The 23,067-nt window shown below is 41.2% G+C and overlaps 1 protein-coding gene across 1 annotated transcript in view; it reads left to right on the forward strand.

Annotated features, from left to right (window-relative positions):
• The first annotated feature begins 513 nt into the window (after positions 1–513).
• Positions 514–23,067, forward strand: part of LOC121872590 (protein Aster-B-like) — a 175,322-nt gene continuing 152,768 nt past the window's right edge. The window contains exon 1 of the mRNA XM_042375426.1: positions 514–897. Coding sequence (XP_042231360.1) covers positions 692–897 — 206 coding nt within the window. The 5' untranslated portion in view covers positions 514–691. The remainder of the gene's footprint in view (positions 898–23,067) is intronic.

Consider the following 23,067-nt stretch of genomic DNA (forward strand, 5'->3'; position numbering starts at 1 on the left):
TATCAAGAATATTTTTAATTATCTTCCTAGTGTTTAATGGAGCCTGGGGTAACTTTTTAATGAATGTTTACATCTTTATGTATACTTTTCACCATTGATCAATAATAAGCCGTCAACTACCTATCCAATACCATCGTTGTTTGTCATCTTAGGTAGTTTGGGTTTTATAATTTATATAAGGTAACTGAGTAAATTTTGTTTTCATATATATTTAAAAGACAGTAAATCAATAACCAATTTATTTAAAAATATGATGTTATTATATTTTTACTTTTTGAGATGAGTAGTTTCTTTTTCCATGGAGAGTTGTCAAAGGTTATTCTCACAGTGAGGGTAGCCGCTGTAAATATTTGATTATTATATATAAATTATCCCCCCTGGCATCACAATACACAAGAAAATAAGAAAATATATTAAATAAAAATTTTCATGTATATTTAATTAATAGTAGTCAGTTAAATAAGGTAGTTAATGAAAATATGGTGGAGTATCTGCCACTTAGAGGTCTCCACAACACAGTTAAAGTAGTAACTATTAAACTTGTTATCTTGGTGGGCAGTTGACGTCTGTCTGACAATTATATCGTGAATTTAAGCTGGGGAAGAATCATGCTGTCAAAATGCTAACATGAACTGAAATTTAAAGGGTTGAGAGACCTGGTGAGACCTGGTGTAGAGGAGACGAGGAGGAGATGATGGAGTCTCCTGGTGCTGCTGGAGGAGGGAGACAGCCTTTACCATCCTTACCTGCGGGGGGAGCTGTGATCGACCGCTCCATCAGCTGTGACCCTGAATTCATTCAAATGCACGCTGCCACAACCACGATTAAACAACAACATTCCCGATCCTGTGTCCAGAACCACCTGCTACCAGCCCACCAGACCCACGCCACCCTGCAGTCAGTACTCTCTCTCTTCACTGTCCCCTTACGTCTTATTATGTTAACCTGCCAGTTAAACACTTTATTGACCTTATGATAACTCACCAGGCCTACACATAACTCACCAGGCCTACACATAACTCACCAGGCCTACACATAACTCACCAGGCCTACACATAACTCACCTGGCCTACACATAACTCACCAGGCCTACACATAACTCACCAGGCCTACCAGGCCTACACATAACTCACCAGGCCTACACATAACTCACCAGGCCTACACATAACTCACCTGGGCCTACACATAACTCACCAGGCCTACACACACATACACATAGGCCTACACAACTCACCAGGCCTACACATACACCAACCACATTACACAGGCCTACACTCACCAGGCCTACACCAGGGCCTACACATAACTCACCAGGCCTACACAAACTCACCAGGCCACACATAACACTAACTCCTGGCTCACCAGGCCTACACTACACCAGGGCCTACACATAACTCACCAGGCCACACATAACTAACCACATAACTCACCAGGCCTACACATCACCAGGCCTGCACATAACTCACCAGGCCTACACATAACTCACCAGGCCTACACATAACTCACCAGGCCTACACCTCACATACACCCTAACCAGGCCTCACACCATAACTCACCAGGCCTACACATAACTCACCAGGCCTACACATAACTCACCAGGCCTACACATAACTCACCAGGCCTACACATAACTCACCAGGCCTACACATAACTCACCAGGCCTACACATAACTAACCAGGCCTACACAGTGAGTATTATTAACTTACTTTGGTAAAAATCGTTTAATGGCTTTGGCTCCTATTCTCATAACAATTTTAAGAGTTAATATTGACGACTGCTGTTAACTTCCCAGCCCAACATGCAGTAAGTACAGTATAACGTTTACGATCCTCATGTCTTCTTCAATAGTTATATATTAATGATAACTTTCATAATCTCCCAGCCTGATATGCCAACATGTTCATTAATTAATGATAAGCTCGCGTTAAAAATGTCCATTAATATTTTTCGTGTGGATGGGAAATACAAGTTGTAATCTTTTAGGGAGTTTTACCACAAACAACTTGAAATACACACCTGGAACCTGTATATTTTCACATTGGTAATATTGTACAGCATTTTTTTTTAATGTAGTGTAGTGACCGATTAAGTTCCTGTTAACGCTATTTTACCATGAGTGCGCTCTGAGTGGCTATTTTCTGTTTAATATGACGGGGGGTCTGCCCCCAGCTAGGAAGTTAGGTAAGGTTAGGTAGGTTTGTTTGGTTGGTTAGGTCAGTTGCTGTTGGGTTCTAGTATATGTCGCCTCTTTTGTGTAAACAATGAACAAAATCGAACAACTTCTGGTTAAGTATGTTTATAGCTACACAATGATCGACTCATGGCAAAATGAATGCCAAATGCCGCCAGGGTCATGGTCACATGTCGTTCTTGCGTTGTTCGCCGGTATTGGGCGATTAGCCAATCAGAGCGCACTCATGGTAAAATAGAGTTAGCAGGAACTTAGTCGGTCACGGTAAAATTTCCACCGCCGTTTTTTATGGAAAATTTGTTTGGGTGTACAGTACTGTACTAGTTGGATCCAGTGTTGGAACTAAAAAACAAAAATATATAACTGAACTGGAACTTTATGCTGTAACTTCCAAACTTATGGCTTTTCTGCAAATTGACCAAACCATCATTGGACTAGACCTAATTTTAACAGGAATGAACCACTGAGGATTGTTGAACATGAGTGTATATGACTCAATGGTTCGTTCATGGTAAAATCAAAGATTCTAGAGTTTTATTGTAGATTTTGTCAGCTTGGCAAACTGTAGAGGGCCCAGAAGCCACATACCGTTGGGGTTATGTTAGTATAGTACAGTATTAGGGAGGTAAATCTTCGTCTGAAATAAGCTGGGATGTCTAATCTTCAAGGATCCCAGAATTTCTTCCAAAATATTTCATTGCCACTCTAAGAGTTAATATCTGTTAAGGGAAGTTTTTCACTGCTCGAAATACTAAACAGTAAATACCTGCACTTATTAGTATTCAGTTTACTTATGTAGACTTTTGGACCCAGCAGTCACCTCTTGCTTTTTAGTCCCTCATCAAGTGAAGATGATTCTAATGTGTTTCCAATTATTTTTCAAATGTGAATACTGACAGAACACTGAGGGTATCCTCTGGTAAATAATTACACGTCTCTATGCATCTATGTAAAACTACTTCCTGGTGTTCAGCCTACACTTGTCCTGCAGTTTCAGTGGTTGGCATCTTATAACATCAATATGTAGCTTGTGACAGGTCACAGACATCCGAGTCATGGTGACCACTTAATATTTTAGAGGCTGAAGCTTATAGTATGAATAAATTCCATCACTGTGTTTTGTGAAGGCAGAGAATTGAGTGATTCTTGAGAGGCCTAACCTAACCTCAAGGGAGACAACATGACAAGCACAATTTTTTGGTCGTCGTAAGAGACAATTTGAAAAGATTTATGCATATGATTAATTAGTGTATTTTGGTCATCTAAATCTTATTACCCTTTTACATCCTGTAGGATGTGGTAGAAAGGTTGAGCTTTGTAGGGTTTTTTTTCCGTATAGTCTATTTTGTGATGATGGCTGTCTTACTGCTCACTTTTGACATTTTGGGATGCCAAAAAGAGCTTTTGGGAATATACATAGGAGTGCACTAATGCCTTATATAGCTAATATATATTGTAGTAGGAGAGACTCTTCATCCGAGTAAAATTAGGTAGCTACATCTGCTCATACTCCTAACATTGTTTGCTCTATATATACAGTACTGGTATCTTCTTAACAATATGTCAGTTGATAGTGTAGAATCCGTAAACACTCCAATATCCTTTTCATACTGAACAGTTCCAAAGTAAGCTATTCTCCAGAATCAGTGTCCAGTATGTTGACAAACAAATTTGAGTGTTGTTTTCCCTCATGTGACCTCTGACTGACTTGCAGCACCTTACATTTGCTTGGGTTATACAGTGGTCCCTCGGTTAACGAGCACAATCCGTTCTAGAAGGTTGCTCGTTAACCGAAAAACTTGTTAACCGAAACCATTGTTTCAATGGGTTTTTGGGTAATTGGTTCCAGCTCACCGAAAATTGCCTAAATTCAACAAAAAAGGTAGAAAAGTACACTGACTTTGAGGTGTGTATGTAGAAGGCTCCTGGATGATGATGATGGGAATTAGAATGGGGGTGGAGAAGGGAGAAGAGAAGGCATTGGGGTGGAAGAGAAGTCACCCCATGGTGCCATTTCACCCATAAAATTTTAGTTCTCTTGGTGCAATTCAAGATTATTTTCTTTAAATCAACACTGCACTGCATTATATATTGTCAATATGTAAAATAAATTTCAAAATGACCAATAATTTGCTTGCAAAAACAGAAAAAAAGCATTTAGTTGAGAGTCTCAAGCAAGATGTTACCTCCACTGAAAAGACACAAAGACTGACGCCTGTATGGTGTGTTGAGAGGCTGGATGGCACGCATAAAACTAGTTTCATTACCTTCAATTATGTTCAATAATTGTTAAAATGAGTAAAAAATTTAATATTAAACTTTTAAAATTATTGAATAGTATAAACTTCTTGATATTTGCTAAAATGGTAAGGAATTTAAGCCCTAGAACCGATTACTGTATTGGCGGACTAATACTACAGCTGGTGGACCGCCAAATGCAAGCGAAATCATGTTCAGGTTGGCTCGTAAGAAACTCGTTAATCGAGGAATTGCTCGTTAACCGAAGTTAAGAATCTTATGGAAGGTAACTCGTTAACCGAAATCTCGTTAACCAAGGCGCTCGTTAACCGAGGGACCACTGTAATTGAGTTGTCATTTCACACTTCATTTGCTTACTTACATATGCTTTGTCTATATGGTACAGTACCAGAATTATTGTTCTACTCATAAAATTTAATTTTTATTTAACTGTCTTAAACTATGGATTTTCCATATACTGTACCAGTACAGTAGTAAAAATCGTAAAATAATGTTTTAAAATGTGTAGAATGGATCAGTCAAATATAACTTAACTTCAGAATCTTGAAATATATTTTAATCAAGTTTGGTAATATTAGGTTGAGTTTGGTCAAGTATTCTTTAATCTAGGAGGATGACCCACTCAGTGTTAAATTTTTTATCCTCCTGCAGCAGTGGCATCACCACGTGGCTGCTGAGTATAAAACGCATTATCCTAAGCCCATTGTGCCTTACATGATATTGTGCTCTAACACGAGATTACATGTATTCAATAAAAACAATTTATTCTGCAATAGTCAGTAGGTTATTGACATCTATCTTTAGATATCTAGGAATAATTTCTCAAAGCAAAACATTAATTATTTGGCAGAAAAATATAATTATTTGCCTGCTTAAGGGACCATAGCTTTTGTGTACTGTAGTAAGGAAGAGGAGTAAGATGAAATATTTGTACTGTATAAGCAAATATTCGTAGAGCGAACGACCGAACGCTTGTACTGTATAGGAGGAATACCTGTAGCTGTAGCAGCCAAAACTTGGTTAACATTATTTTTTTTACTACCTACAATTTAGTACAGTACTTGGGATATTTTTTTTTTATTTAAAAACAAAACAAAAAAATAATTGATTTTATTCCTGGATGTTTTTGGGGGCTTCTTTTCTGAGTTTAACTTGCTTTCTTGAGAGCAGCTGTGAGGCTATAACCCCCACCCCCTTTGCCTCTCTTTTCTTTAATCTTCAGTGATTCAATGTTTGTAATGTTTGAAAAACTGAGTGAAATCAGCTTCTTAGGTTATGTTAGGTTTGATTGTTAAGGTTTTATGAATTTGCCCAAGAATTAAAGGTGAAATCCATTCAAAACACACCTAAATATACAGGAAATATACAATTTCATCCAAAAAACGTCGTGGGCAGTCCTCCAAGAATATTGACCCAAAACTTAAAGAGTTCCAACCTTATATTTTCGACAATACAATACTATAGTTTCCAGCTCATTTTATATATCCTATTGATATTTTGATGTTAACTTGCAATTCTGAAAAGTGAATGGGTCATGATCAATATTTAATGCATTAACTAAAGAAAGAACTCATAAAAATCATTGAACAGTCAACATTGAAAGAAGTAGCTTTACGACTCGCCTCTCTGAATCCTTTGGAAATTGGAAGAAAGACAGGTTTCTGGTCTTTTTAGTGCTGTTGGAGCAATGTATAGCATCCCAATGTACAGACAATAACAAAAATTAATTTGCCAAAATGTGTGTCTCTCTCCCTTTAATCCTTGCCTGCCAACTATTTTATACCTAGCAGCCGCTTGGTGGCACCACATTTGGGGGGCGAACACATTTGCCCATTGGAGTGAGCCATCCTACAAAATAGAATCCTTGGTTTGGTTGAGTTTTGTATTTTAATACGAATAAAGTATTGACTGTGATACTGTAATAGTTTTCATAATTGCTGTAAAATCACTCATAGGTTTGTTTCTGAAAGACAGACATAATGTCATTTACATTTGTTTTAAAATTACTAGGCATTCTTTCAATGGCCAGATTAGGTCAGTATGTTTAGTTGCATAAAAGATCTCACCCATAGCAACAGTGTTGTAGAATAAAGAAATGATGGTTCATGAGAGGAAATACAATTCCATATCATTATTTAAATATTCATTACATAAATTGGTGATTGTTTTCATTAAATGTGTTTGATCATGGCAAATTTAATAATGTAATGTTTTCTTTGCCATTTTCACTGTTTGTTTTATTGAATATAATATACTGTATAATATGGAAGGGCAACAAGGAAAAAATACTAAATTTACTAATAAGTAGCAAGAAAGCTGTGGCCTCAAACTCTTTCAACTGTTCTGCATATCCACAAAAATCTTCACTGATATCATCTGATTAGAACATGAATGACCCACTTAGTAACATATACAGTAGGGTAGTGTACTGTACATCAGCACATGCTGTTGTCTTAAACTTTTGTTGCAGGCAGACCAGATGGTGATATGATAATACAGGATAGTCTGCCATTGTCCTGTACCATCTCCTGTAGCAGGTGTTGATACTGTACATTACAGTACAGTATACATAACTGTAATCAATTTTGTCTTAACACGGCTTTAACAGCATTCTTGGCTGATTATGTACTTGTACAGTAGTGAGCAAGCAAACAAGCTTGTACAATGGCATCAGACAATGAACCAAGAGTGCCCTGATGAATAGTTTGAGGAGGTAGGCTGCAGTATACATCAGCCAATCATATGCATCCCATGCAGTCACATGACAGTAGTGGGCAATCGTAGCTCATGAGCTCTCTGGGCATACCCACCCAAATGCCCGGCACGCATCCCAATGTCAGAAATATGATGCACTCTCTCAGAAATTCATTTGAATGCCCAGATTGGAGAGATTTTCTTGAATTTTCTGGAAATGTGCTTGATGCAATACTCAGAAATTCAATCAGATACCTGGAATGGAGAGATTTTTTCTGAATTTCTCAGAATGATTAAAAAATTCCAGATGCCCTATTGGGGAGTTTCGGGGATTGAAGATTCTGGCTAACGGTTATATTACTGTATTCCTCCCTGGAGATGGTACAGTGGTCACCTGCAAAATAAGAGAAAATGAGATTGGGTTGGATTCCCTCATACAATATACAGATCTACGGTAATTAAGTGCTATACAGGTGTTCATAAGTTGAGTAGTGACTGTGAAGTTACAGCTTACAAGCACCTCCTATGTCAATGACGAAGTTGATGGTGCAGTGAGTAAGAAAATGGAGATTAATCTAGCCAAAAGGATTTATATATGAACTTAATTGAAACAGTTGGAGGCTGATCTCTCAGACATGACACCCCTTTGTAAGTTACTCAGGGTTATTTTTTTTAGTTTCCTGGCTCTTGCATCTATCTGATAAAGGTATTCGGAATCAGTCCTCCATTTTGTACACATTTTGTCCATGTGAACATATGACTAGACTACCCAAACACTAGACTAGACGTACTGTAATGGTCTTAAAAGTCAAGAAACTTTACAGGCATTTGCTTCTCTGAGCATCAGTACAATATTACAGCAGCACATCACAAGCAGTCCACTGGAGTCACATTAAGATTAGCCCCCCCTGCTCTTTTCATTTTAAGATTAACCAACCTAATGCTAACCTAGCACCCCCCCCCCTCCCTCCCTCCCGGTAGCTTTAGGGTGTTAAATCATCAGGTGAAATAAACTGGTGTGAATTAATCCTTCAGGTGATCCAACCACATTTACCTATACATTTTAGCACATTTTGCCTTGGCTTGCATTTAACTTATTTTAAATGGTTGACCATCGTGGTCACGTGCACAGCAGGGCTTCCATGTTGTGTAGACATCTAGTAACACTGTACTGTATACTGTGTATGTAAGGGTGAATTTCATCCCCCCCTCCCCTCCAGGATTAGTTAGGGGATCTGCACTTACACATTTCACATGCATTGTACTTTTTTCTCTCGTTTGTTTGTCTCTCATCTCCCTCTATTTTTTCTGTTGTCACTCCTTTATCATTCTCGCTTATCTTCCTCTTTCTTTTGCATGTTACTTTTAGTCATCATCTGTTTTTCTTTCTCCTCTCATTTTCTCTTCTACATGTCTTCATACTCTTTCTCTCTACACTCTTTGACCTTTTTTTTCTTTTCTCTCCTTTCTCCTTTTTTTTCTATACAGTACTGTAATTTTATAATCTCGTATTCTCATCTCAGTCATTCTCTTATTTATCTACTCTTTCTGTTTTTGTTGTCTTTCATTATCCTTTTTTCTCTTCTTTTCTTTCTTGCAATTACTTCTCTTCCTCCCCTGTCTCTCATTTTCTTTCCTACCTCTTAAACAGGTATTTCTTTCTTCCTTCTCTGTTTCTCTTACTTTCTCTCTTTGGTATTATACAAGTACAGTATTTTCTCTTGCTCTGTTTTTCTGCATTATCATCCTTTCTTATTGCTCCATCTTTCTCATCTGTGTGCGTGTGTTAGTGTCTCCTTCTTGGTCCCTTCAACAATTTTCTTTTTACAATTTGCCCCACGAGGGGGTTAGTTTATCCCCTTGAATGCTTTGCAAGGCGAAGCACAAAAATATTCACAGCGCCCAACAGGGAAGCATGCATAGTTCGTGCTTACCTTCTTGACTCGTGCATTAAGTGCATAAATGCCTTAAGGGCTATGGGTTTTGTCAGCAAGTTAAATAAAGTGACAGGATAATGAGTGTGTGGAGGGTGAAATTCCCTGTACAATTCATCTGTTTATGGTAAAGCGTGGCAGGTCCCTAATTATGTCTCTGGGGATGGATATCTAGTCAGGGAGGGGCTTGCTGTAGGTGACAGCTGAGGACCTGTAGGAGGAAGTCATAGGGCAGTTGAAGATGAAGTGAGAGTCAGGTTGACCACAAAGTTTACAAATAGTGTAGCCTCTGGCCAGGCGCAGGGTCGTGTTGCGTCTCTGTAACAAAGCGTGTTCGGCATCCGGGCCTTCGATGTAGAGCGGCAGAAATTGGACAGTGATTACATAAGTTCGTCAAGATCGTCTTAGTGAGGTGAAAGTGTAAATCGATGTCGGACTTTTCATGCTAGACACGATTGTATTTTTGAAAACTCAATTTCCACCGAGTTGGAGGTACAGCCAGGGTCACAGGCCTATAACCACACAATCACTGCCACATGACAAAGCTTTTATTTTATTTTATTTTTTAGGGTGTTGTGGTCACGGCTGTGATAAAGGCCAACCAGGGAGTGTAGTACTGTGCCTTCAGTTAAATCAGTTCATAGTTGTCATCAGTGAATGCAGAAGAGACTATAATAACTTAAAGTGAATACATAGTGGCAATCGAGCTGGTAAGGACAACTGCCAGCCTATTCGTGTCATAGGTGCCACAGAGACTTTAAATTTTATTTTGTTTGTGTGCTTGCTCAAGGACTGAATCTGTGTTTATAATACACCACTCACAGGGAGATACAGTGTACACAGTGATAGTTCATAGTGTCATCAGTGACCGCTGAAGTTGTAAATAACTTAAAGTGAGCGCTCACTAGCAAGCAAGCTGGAAAGGCACCGTGCCAGCTGAAACCAAGTCGTGTCATAGGTGCCACAGAGACTTTAAATTTTATTTTATGTTGATTGTGTGCTTGCTCAAGGACTGAAACTGTGCCTACAATACACCATTCACAGGGAGATACAGGGTACGCAGTCGCAGACGACAACTCCATAGGCAACAGAGAGTAGCTAAGTACTTTTTTCTCTCTTTATTTTCTTTGAAATAGGTGTAGATCTATACACAGTCTACACCCCCCCCACAACAACAACAACCATGAGTTTGGTATGTGATTACTGCAGGGAGACGTCGGATATGGAGGATGCAGGCCTAACTAATGCAACGTCTAGGAAGTTACTAACTGCCGTAAAGCTTGATGGCTGTTGCTGGTATTGCCCTGGCTGCATAGTCAAGGTGAATGAAGCGATTGCAATCCATAAGGGAACGAGTTCTCTAGGGACGAAAATAGATGAAGCAGGAGCCCTGCTGGTTGACAAACTGGAGCAAGTTGAGAAAGAGATCCTTGCTAAGACTGAGGAAGTAGCTAATAGAATGGAGGTGGTTGCTAAGAGGAGCTATGCGGACGTATTAGGAGGGCCACGGGTGGGGGGGGCGGAGAGTAATGCAGAATCAGTACAGGTTCTACAGCAGATTGGGACTCTGAAAAAGTGTGTCGAAGAAATGAAAATTAACGGACCTACTGTTAGGGGAGAGGAGGAACACCAGGAACGGCTCCAGCGCAGGAACAATGTAATAGTTTTTGGAGTCCCAGAGAGCCAGGCAGAGGGAACTGTGAGTAAGGAAACACACGACAAGGTGCTGTTTCAAAATATTTGCACAGAGGTTCTGAAGATTCCAGCAACCCCTCAGGATGTGAGGAGACTGGGACAAAAGCAGGGGGCTAAGCCTCGCCCCCTCAGGATCACATTAGGGAGTGAGGAGGAAAAATGGCAAGTTATCCGGCAGGCAAAAAACTTAGCAAGGAGCGAGGCATTTCGAGATGTATTTATTCACCCAGACCGCACGGTAATGCAGAGGGAACAGCACAAGAAGCTCCTGCTGGACTTGAAGCAGAGGAGGGAGGAGTCGAGAAGGAACGGGGACAGGTGCACATGGGTTATACTCAGGGGGAGGGTAGTGGAAACAAGTGTGCCGACACAGGGCCAGGGGGCAGCAGTGCACCCTCCACCCACTCAACCCCCCACCCGGGAGGCGGCACCAGCTCAGCCTACCGGACAGGAGGGAACGAGCGCCGTGTAAACAATGAAATTTTTAACCACACCCTGCAAAATACAGTGTACTTAGCAAATGCTGCAGCTTCTGAGAATGTGGGTGGAGCGGGTTTATTACTAAGAGCAGAGACGTTACCGAGAACAAATTCTGGCTTGAATGTCATGTACACTAATACCGACACGTTCCTTGATAAGAGGGAGGAGTTTGAAACACTACTAAGAGTACACCAACCAGATATTGTAGGAGTTGTAGAACTGTTGTACAAGAACAGGAGAATCGACCCAGAGGAATGTGAGTTCAGTATTGCTGGATATGACTCATTTACGAACCTAACTCAAGAATCCTGCAGGAGGGGTGTGGTTATCTACGCTAGGCAAGACCTTAGAGCCAGCCAGGCGAGGGTACAGGGAGAGGATGTCTTTGAAGAGTCCAAGTGGTGTAAAATTAAATTAAAGGGAGGGGACTTACTTATCGTCGGGTGTATCTACAGATCCCCGAACTGTGGCCCACTAAATCAAAGGAACTTAAGAACCTTAATAAACAATGCGGCGATGCTCAACCCCAGCCACCTCCTTATCATGGGGGACTTTAACTATGGCGACATCGACTGGAGAAACGAGTCAACCCCGAATGACTTGAATAATCCTGCTACTCTTTTTGTAGAAACTCTGAGAGATAATTTTCTGTTCCAACATGTGAGAGACCCGACACATTACAGAGGGGAACAAACACCCAAGCCACTTGACCTCATCATAACAAACGAGGAGGGTATGGTGGCCAAACTGGAACACCTTGCCCCAGTTGGCACCAGTCACCATACAGTGTTGTCATTCAGATTTAACTGTTACCTAGTTCAAGATAAGGCCAGGCCAAGGTGCAAATATTACAAGGGAAATTACAATGGGATGAGGGAAGAGATGAGGGGTATCAACTGGCCTGACTTATTAAGGTACAAGAACGCAGACACTACGCTGAATATCATAACTAGTAAAATGACCCATTTGATCGATAAATATATACCCAAGACCAAACCCAGTGCTTCTAGGAATACGAGGGGATCCCTACACATGAACCATGCGGCGGTCGACAAAATTAAGAAGAAAACCCAGAAATTCAAGACGTGGGTTGGGTCAAACGATGAGCAAGACAGGAGGATGTATGCAAGAGCCAGAAACCAAGCAAAGATAGAGTGTAGGAGGGCTGAAAAGGAGTTCCAAAGGCTGGTTGCACGCGAGGTCAAGTCAAACCCAAAGGCGTTTTACCGCTATGCAAAGTCGAAATTGAAAACGCGAGTAGGAGTATCAGACCTGAGGCTTGAAGATGGTAGTTACGCAGATTCTGACCAGGATAAAGCTGAGGCATTGAACAGCTTCTTTTCCTCAGTGTTCACAAGAGAGGATGCAACTAACCTTCCTGCGTTTGAGGACAGACGGTTCGACACAGCACTGACCCACATTGTGTTCACAGAAGAGGGTATTAGAAATAAACTGTCCAGGCTAAAGGTCCATAAGAGTCCTGGACCTGACATGGTGCATCCTAGAGTGCTAAGGGAGCTGTGCAACGAGCTTGCAGAGCCCCTGAAGATTCTGTTTTGTAAATGCCTGGATGAACAAATGGTCCCCAGTGAATGGAAAGTGGCTTATGTGAGTCCTATCTTCAAGAAGGGCGATAGGCACTCCACGAACAACTATAGACCGGTGAGCCTGACCAGCATAATATGTAAAGTACTTGAGAGTATTATCAGAGATGCAGCGATGGAACATCTACTACGAAACAACCTTGTAAAAGATTGCCAACACGGTTTTATGCCGGGGCGCTCTTGCTTGACACAATTGCTCAAGGTATTGGATATTTGGACCCATATTCTAGAACGGGGTGGTAATATCGACAATATTTACCTAGATTTTGCCAAGGCTTTCGACAGTGTACCCCACGAAAGGCTGAAAATCAAACTGGAAGGGTACGGAATTCGGGGAAATGTCCTAGCGTGGATAGAAGACTTTCTACATGACCGCAAGCAATGTGTGGTGATTAATGGCACGAAATCGTCATCTGTACCTGTAACAAGTGGGGTACCGCAGGGTAGTGTATTGGGCCCGCTGTTGTTTGTTTGTTTCATAAATGATATGCCTGACGTTGTACACTCCTCCATACAAATGTTTGCCGATGACGCCAAGTTATTTCGGGAAATTAAGAACCAAGCGGACTGTGAAGAGCTGCAGAAGGACCTCTGTGGGCTCCAGGAATGGTCGAAGGAATGGCTGCTGAGATTCAATGTCACGAAGTGTAAGAGGATGCACCTGGGGCGTACCAACGGTAAGGAGGCGTACCATATGTCCCAACGGGATGAAGAAAATGTACTAGTTGAGACTGTGTGTGAGAAGGACCTAGGTGTGTATGTTGACAATGAGCTGAAGTTCTCGGGCCATTGTGAGAAGAAGGTAAATCAGGCAAATAAATTATTGGGTCTTATAAGAAGGTCGTTCAGATATCTAGACGGTCCGTCCCTCGTGACGATCTTCAGGAGTGAAGTGCTTCCCCATCTGGAGTACTGTCACCCCATCTGGTCCCCGAGATATGCTAGGGACTGTCAGTTGGTTGAAAATGTTCAAAGGAGGGCCACCAAGCTGGTGCCTGCACTTCGGCATCTCAGCTACCCTGCGAGATTGGAGCGCCTGAACTTGCCTAGCTTATACTACAGACGGGCAAGGGGGGACCTAGTTGAGGTTTATAAGCATCTCAGGGGGCACTACTCAGTTGAGTGTCCTTACTTGGAGCTGGCGGACGCTCGCCCCACAAGGGGTCACAGCTCAAGATTGAAGAAGCCGCAAGTCCGGAAAACCGTGAGGGCAAACTTTTTCGGAGTGAGGGTTGTAAACTCTTGGAACAATCTACCAGAAAGTGTTGTGACGGCACCGAGTGTGAGCTCTTTCAAGAGAAGACTTGACCAACACTGGAGCGGGTTCAGGTACATTCAGGAGCCGGTGCATGCCCAGTATTTGCCAACAGTGCGTGACAGAGACGTGACCGATCGCCCGGGCGGCTAGCGAGCCGACCTTTTGGTGAAGAATATAAAGGAAAAGAGTCGTGACCGATCGCCCAAGCGGCTAACAAGCCGATCAGTGGCGAAGAGGATAAAAGTAAAAGTAAAAGTAGGTCCCTCCAAGGATAGTAGAATGCCGTGTACTGCCCTCGGGTTAACCGTTGACCTTTGGTGCTCTGCCCGCGGGTTAACCTTTGACCTTGACCTTAGGTGCTAATATAATCATAAGTAGGTCACTGGGGGCTGGTGATCCATTTCAACTGTAAAAATTTCATAAAGTTTGGTTAGTACTTGTGGATGCTTGTTTGAGTGTGCTGGCTTTATGATTGAACTTTATTCAGTATTGAACAAAATAAAACTCTGTGCTTATAGTAGGTCAACGGCGACTAGCGGGAAGATTTCCACACCGGTCAGGTTCTAATAGTACGTGTGAGCCAAAAAAAATGTTTTGGTGACCTTTCTTGATCTTTAACCAAAGTAAACCTGACCTAACTAAACGAACCTAATACTGTACACATTACAATAAGCTTGTGTTAGGTTTATTTTGTACACAGGCTATGTATAAAACACGGGTCTAACACAAATAAACCGAGAGCTGAGACCGGGCTCGTAGCCACTTGTGTAACTACATAAAAGTTGACTTGTTGATGCATGAGAACCTCCGTAAACTACTCAGGAGAATGTGGGTCTTTTACTCCTAGGATTTTGGTTGACTGTGTTAACTAAGTACAGTACTGTATACAGGTAGTTACAAATCTTATAAATAAAAAATCGACCTCTGGTTATTCTGAAACGGTCTCAGAATGACCAAAATTCGATTTTTTATAAGATTTGTGATTAGTTATCATAGTCAACCAAAATACCCCGAAATAAATAATAAACTTAGAAAAATGGAATCTGGGGAAATACAAGTACTGTACAGTAGTTGAATATTCACACTCGATTTTGTCGCTGGTAATGTGTATTAAACGTAAAATACAAGTCTTAATAACTTTTATGGCAAGTTTGTTATACACCAATTAAAATACGCGGTTATAACGTTGTAGTGTTAATGGACAAACAGCATCAGGTGGAATAAGTTAAAACATAAAGCATAATGTCTTGTTTCGCTCAAGTGTGCCAAGTTTTAACCTCGGTATTGAAACGATGGTATCTGCCCTCCATATTTGGACGATTGGTAGAAACACAGAAAGTGTAACACGAATCTTAATGTATTGTACAGTACAGTACTATACACTGGTGCTCGTGCGTCCAGTAAAATTTTATGTAAATTTTTCCTAGTTACAGGACACAAGATCGACTGGGCGTGTAACATAAATTATTATTAGAATCTAGGGAAATTTTCATATTAAAAAGCCACCTGGTTTAATCTATCCAAAACTGAAACTCACTTTTTTGGGTTACCGATTATTATGCCTTTGAAGTGGACGTTGTTGTTTATCTTGTGCAGTCGAAGGCTCACCACTATTCCCTTGAGTGTAAGTCGTAAGGTCTTATCCCCAAGATAGTATTTACAGAGGTCGATTAGTTCACAAGTGCAGTTAATACATATTTGGCAAAAGTTATTCGTAAATATTCAAATAGTAATTTATTGGAATATTGCGTTTGAGTTTCCAATTATAAATGTACAAAAAAATACCATATTAAATGTGTTTTGGTCAATAACAAGACGCTTCAAATTTAGTTAGTGGTAGATCATGAAGACGATCGTGCCTGGCCATAACACCCATCCTAACCCTGCTTGAAGTGTAAACAAACGGCTGATGTGTGTGTGTGTGTGTGTGTCCTCGTCTGTACTTCCTCACCTCCAGTCTGACGTCGTAAGTCCTGTAGCTGATTGACTCACTCGACTCAAAATATTATGATACAGTACATTATGTAACAGCGAGAACTCTTTGTATGGGTAATATTGGATCAAGTAAGCAAACTCATCACACTGTCATCTTATAACAATAATACTGATAATAATGGCTAATTAAAATCGTCATACAAGTTTAAAGTTGGCGTGGTTTATCTGTAGAGTGTAGACAATGAAGGCATACAGTGTACAATACTGTAGACCGTGCAGGTATACAATTTCCAATGTAGCCTAGACAGTATAGGTATATAGTAATAGTAAATGGTAAAGCAATTCGACCAAGAATAGCCGTTGAAGCCACCAGTCGGTTATTTCCTGTAGAGTCCAAACAAAGTCTTTCTTCAGTACACGAGGAGGCAGTTTGGCCGACACTACACTCGTCCGTCATCATTTGAGACTCGTGACATCTGGAGGACTGGAGTGCCCCCAAACGCGAACCAGGAATGCTTAGGTCAGGAGTGAGCTCTCTGTCAACTGGGCTGCCGCACTCGTTGACGTTGGTAAAAGGTGATTAAACAATACACCGGCTTCCTTCCCTTCAGAAAGTTATATCTAACAAGGAAATGGGCTATTATTTCAAACTTGACTGTTGCTAGTTTGGTGGACAATTTTGGTCAATATTTGATGCTTAAAACAAGGGAGATGGTCTTTTTTTGTGGAAACGCTAAAGAATTGTGTTTTTACAATTTCCGAATTAAGAATCGATAAGTAAAAAATGCTTTTTTTTTACGTTACTGCGACAAATATTAAAGAACCTGAAACCGAAATTGTGGAAATGGTTAATACCTGAAAGCGATATTGTTATGGAAATCATTTTTTTTTTCAGCTGGGAAAGTTAACGACTGGAGATGGTATCATAATGTTTATCTAACAGACCAAAGCATCCAGACCAGTAGTATAACATAGACTTAGCAGTAACCAGGGGAGCACGTGTTCACCCACGGAAGTTGACACACCCTACAGAGACAGGACTCGGAGGAAGACAGGATCCACGCTCGTCACTAGTCGAGTTTTGACCTATTATAGTATCGTCCCAGCCCCTCTGAACTCTCGATCATTCTCTGCAGTCTGCACCAGCCACTCTGTGACTTCACTGCGACAACACGCAGAATTGTTTGTTAGGTTGTGATTGGTTAGATTAGTTAAGGTTAGGTTAGGTTAACTGGGAAGTGAAAAAACACGTTTTTTTACCGTTTCCACAAAAAAGGGATATCTCCATTGCATTAAGCATCAAATATTGAGCAAAAGGAGACCAAAATTGTCCCCAAACTAGTAACAGTCAAGTTCAGGAAAAGTGTGTGTATGAGAGAGTGGTTTTAGTTATGTTTATTTTTAATATGATTAGATAATTGGATGAAAAACTTGAAATTCTATTACCCGGCGGTGGTGTTGGAAGGTGTGGTACAAACACGAATATTGTGTCGTTAAGCCCAGGATTCTGACTTGCCCCGCTCAATCTGTTGTGAGTACAATATGTGGGACGGACCATCATCGAGGTCACCCCTTATTATGATACTCTCGGACCTAGAGGCGTGTTTGAATGTGGTCAAGGTCATTTGAGTGTGATCAAGGTCCCGTGAGTGATCAGGATCGTGTGCGTGTGGGCAAGGTCATGTTATGTCGTAATAGCAGTGTGAACCTAATTTGTAAACGTGTGTCTATACCCTTGGATTTGTTTGTGTCTAGGAGCGGTGGTCTAGTTCCTTGAGGTGATATTGACTGACGATGTTGTAGGCGGTGGTGACGTCACTTACATCGTGGCACCCGAACTGTCTTTATTGATAGAGGTGCATACTATGGACGTCGTTGGTCTTAAGGGTGCGGTGCAGCTGTTACCACTATCGGTGCCTTGTTGTCGGCGATAATAATAATGATAGTAATATTATATTTAATCTGTAAAATCATCATACAAGTTTACAATTGTTTGGCATGTATGTAGACCGTCCAAGGTAAGAGTTCATTTGTATAGACAGTGCAGGTACACGGTGTATATAGACTGGAGGTGTTACAGTTTCCAGTGTACCTAGAGTGCAATGGTAAATAGTAAGGCAGTTTAACCAAGGATAGTCGACAAAGCCATTTACGATGCAAACTTTTCGACAGCTTCACGTAGTTTTAATGATTGATTACACTCGAAACACACGCACCAGTATTATTATTGTACACGAGAACAAATTACATGTTGTTTGACGGATGATATTTATTATTACAGTATGTGTTGAGATTTATGCTCTTGTTGGTCCTGGATGTGAGTATTTTATATGCGAAACACACACACACACACACACTCGCGCCTCGGAGGACTGATATGAAAATATTATACAGTAGTTAAATCAGTTAGGTCATCCTGTGTCTCTTCACGTTTCCTGTTACGTCATTCCTTCACCGTTCTTTGTTTATGCCCAGTGTGGAGTGAGGGCCAGCTGTTTGTGGAGTGGTGGCCAGCTGTGTGGGGTATGGTGACCAGTTGTGGATGGAGTGGTGGCCAGCTGTGTGGGGTATGGTGACCAGTTGTGGGTGGAGTGGTGGTGAGCTGTGTGGGGGGGGGGGTGGAATGAGAGTCATTAATGTTTTTAGTATGCTTCAGGTGTGTACAGCATTGTAGAGTGTCATGTAGCCAAGCAATGCGAGGGGTGAAGGAGGAGGGGCAAGGATTGTGTGAGCGAATAAGAGCGGGGGGAGGAGCATCAACGCCAGGTTTGTGTGTGTGATGAGAGCAGCAGTTTACACTAAGGTTTGGGGCGTCATGTGATGATGAAGGTCGGGCCCGGTACCAGCCCCAGGTTGCGGAAGTCTCTCTCTCTCTCTCAAGGGGAGGGTCATCTAGTTCCTACTCAACACTACTGCCCATTTATTTTTTTCTGTTCTTTACCTTTAAATGTCGTGAGAGGTGATGTTAGTACAGCTCTAACAGGGAAGAGAAGGTGTGAGTATTTCCCTCTTCCCCACAATCTAAACTCCCTACTTACTATTACAGTACTATAGGATTGGCAGGGCAATTGAAGATTATCCTCTCCCACTCAAGTTTATTTAAAAAGTTGATTAATCGCCTAAATACTACCTGAGGGGGTTAGGTTAGGTTAAGATATGGTGTTTAATCATCAGGTGAATTAATATGGGGGTGCTAATGTCCACATGATTTGGATAGGTTGTTCCTTGAGCAGCTTTGGTGGAGTAACTGCCAAGATATACGGTGTAAATATTTGGTTATTAGTTTAAATGCTTCGTCTTGCTTATCCTGACTATATTTGTCTCATAATAAAAGGATTTTTTATTACGAATATGGTTGACGAAGTGGTAACTAAATAGACATCAAAATTAATTGACAGGTTCAGCTGCCGCCAAGTTTCTCACTCCACTTGGTAATATCTGGCATCAACGCGTTGAATTTGTTTGTAGTTGTTTAATAATAGCTGGTGAATGTTGAGATTCATGATGAGTTACAGTACAATACAGTACACCATAATGAAGGAACACTATAATGTAAAGAATAATCTGAGTAAATTATAATCCTAGATCTCGTAGTTGATGCCTGATGCAACTGTTAACGCTGATAATTATGATGAAATCCCACTGTAGGAAAAGATAACTCACAGAAAAACATGATCTCGTTTTATTCGAGTCTCCTAAAAGGGACAGTGTTTTATTGTCAACATTTACATTGCTCTTGTTTTTGCCTTCAGTTTAGTGTGATTTCAGGATTATGAAATATGTGGACTTACATATTTTTCAGGTTCTGTTAAGTACATTACAGTAACAACATACTTGGAAGAATGGTAATACAGACTTACATACATGAGTTATCTTTTAAGGCACTCGGCAGCGTGTCAATATACATAACACGTTGCTGAAATTCTCCCAAATTATGTAATCTGTTATTTTTTCAAATATTTCGTACATTGTGTCAAATAGTTTGAGGCGACCTTGTGGGTTTCATGACACTGCGTTGAACTTCAGTACAGGAGTCTGCCGTTGAGTTGAAGAAGGATCACCTGAAGATTAGCCCCTCCAGCTTACATTCACCATTAAGATAAACCACCCAAACGATAACCTAACCTAACCAAATCTAACCTAACCTCCCTCAAGTAGTGTTAGGGGGGTAGCTAATCGTGAGGTGATCCTTGATAATATGTTTAAACTTAAGACTGTGAGTTTTACCTGTGTGGATATTACTCGTACTTAATGACGTGGACACAAATTTGGGCGACTTCCATATACTGTCACACAATGGGAGACGAGGGGGGGGGTGTATCGGTATGTGTTTACAGTGAGTTTGAACTGTGTCTTCAGAATATTTTGAAGGTTACTAAAACACTATGAAAGGGTGGTGATACAGTTTGGTGCTACCGTGTTCTTGTACAGGTATGTTTAGAGGCAGGTAATGTTAGGAGGGTGATTTGTTGTAGCTCTCTCTCTCTCTCTCTCTCTGCCTCAGGGTTACACGTTCCTTACCAAATTAGCGCACTGAAAAATAGTCACTCAAATACGCCATAGTTAATGATACATTTAGATATTAATTTTCATCAAGATTATTATGAATATTTTTGGAATTTTTCTCCATTCGCCTTTTTTTTTCGAGTGCTTGGATTTTCTTTCTTCAAATATAACAACACGTACAGTATCTAACGAGTCCTCTGGTGTTCAGTTGGAGGTGTCTTATATTGTTACACGAGTTGTATAGTTATGCAAGGTTGTGTGGTAACTGCTGTGGGTTGATGGTAATGTGACGTCCACGCCGCAATGAGGTCATTAAGCCTCCTCCAAGCTGGTTGGCTGGACGAAGGGCTTATATGATGATACACTATGCAGGGTTCGAGGCTGTGACACTATACCTCTCTCTGTGACACCGATACCCTGGCATTCTGCTTGTGTTTCCTAGTGACAGACACACACACTGTAGGTCTTCTTTCTCTCTCCTCGGCTAGTAACAATTAAGGTGTAGATGAAACATGCGCTAAATGTTTAATACTCTTTAGATGTATACAGTAATTAGTATAGCAAATATGGTACACCAAGCGAGAACAAAACTTACCAGTAGGATCTAAGCTTTTGTTAATTAGTTTAATCTCGGTGTTTATAACCTGAAGCATCCCCCCCCCCCCACCACCCCCCGTGTGTTGAATCTCACATGACAACACCTCATCCCTCCTTATTTTCTAAAGGTGTTTGTTGATGGTGGTGGTGTGGTCCATTCAAGGTGTGGCCAGGTTTAGTCGTTACCTGGCCACAATCTTAATAGGAATACTGATGCTGTTTATAACTAGGAGGAGGGGGGGGGGGTGCACCCGTGTGTGTTGATTAGCGTTGGTTAGAGCACATACTGTAAGATCACGTGTGGATAAATCTCATGAAGTCAAGTTGTTTGTTGAAGTAGTGATGCAACAACGATGACTTTGTTGTTGTTTTGGTAAGTGTTGATATTTTTATGGTACCAGATGTGGGAAGTGTGGGTAGTCTCTCTGTCTCTCTCCCTACAACACACCGAGATGCCCTGACTATTGCGCAGAAACTTAACTCTATGATTTAATACAATAATTAGTATATTTTTAGTAACACACTTGTACATACGCGTCAGGGACTGAAGACACCTGATGTACACCTTCACCGAGGGTTGTACACACCTGATGTACACCTTCACCAAGGGTTGTACACACCTGATGTACACCTTCACCAAGGGTTGTACACACCTGATGTACACCTTCACCAAGGGTTGTACACACCTGGTGTACACCTTCACCAAGGGTTGTGTTCACCTGGTGTACACCTTCACCAAGGGTTGTGTTCACCTGGTGTACACCTATGCCATGGACTGTACACACCTAATGTACACCTAAACTATGGACCACAGGCATAATGATTTTGATCAGTTTATGATGTAATAATTGTGTGTTGAAGGAGTTACCTCTTCTAGTTTTCTCAGACAGGAGCAGGTTTGGGTATGTTAGCTTAGGTCAGCGGTTCCCAACCTCAGGTCGCGACCTAAATCAGGGTCGCGGGGTGTCCTCAGTAGGATCGCGAGGGGCGGGACCGGTGGAAGAAGCGGTACCGTTCTTGCCTCGCAAACGAGATGTCACGGGTTCGATTCCCGGGCCGGTGGAAGTTGTTTGGACTTACTTCCTAGCCCCCATTAGTCCCTGTTCACCTAGCAGTAAAGTAGGTACCTGGTGTAAGTCGTAAGTTGCGAATTCGTATTCAGGGACAAGTTGTTGGAGCTTCCAATAACTTGATGACATAAACCACTGACTCTTCAGGCTTCTACGCCCTTAACTCATGAGACATAAAGGCAAGCATGAACTTAGCATGCTTCCCTGTTTGCCGCTGTAAACGCTTCTGCGCTTCACCTTACACAAGGATGTAGGTGGGTGCCCCCCCCCCCAAAAAAAAAAAATTCGCGAGGGGCCTTCAGACAATTTAAAAAATATATAGTTCTTATTATAGTCAAACAAATTTTTGCTCAACATTCAAGCTATATAATATATTATATTCCTGAGGGTCACGACACCGTATTGTTGGGAAATTTAGTCGCAGCCAAAAAAGGTTGGGAACCACTGGCTTAGGTTATGTTAGGTTAAGTTAGCGATAAGATAGGTCATGTTATGTTAGCGATAGGTTAGGTTTTAGATAGGTCACCACACTTATTTGGACGTTGTTCAAACCTCTGAGTTGAAGAGCTTCTAAACAAGCTCCCATCATCCCTAGTTGTTGGGTTGTGGTCACCGAGAACACCTGATGTACAGTACTTACTTATTTATACTGTACTTTAATGTTGGTTTGCAAGATTTAATGTTTATCCCTCGCCGTCACACACCGGATTAGTCGAGCCGTGTTATCTATTGAAGTGATCTGTACCCGCTCAGGACACCATCACCTTCAACACAACACAGGAACTACATCTGACGTATACATACTTGATATTCAGAGGTACAAGTGTCTAGCATGTACACAGG

The sequence above is a fragment of the Homarus americanus genome, unplaced genomic scaffold (assembly GCF_018991925.1).
Source record: "Homarus americanus isolate GMGI-L3 unplaced genomic scaffold, GMGI_Hamer_2.0 scaffold39155, whole genome shotgun sequence".
In the NCBI taxonomy this organism is placed as follows: Eukaryota; Metazoa; Arthropoda; class Malacostraca; order Decapoda; family Nephropidae; genus Homarus; species Homarus americanus.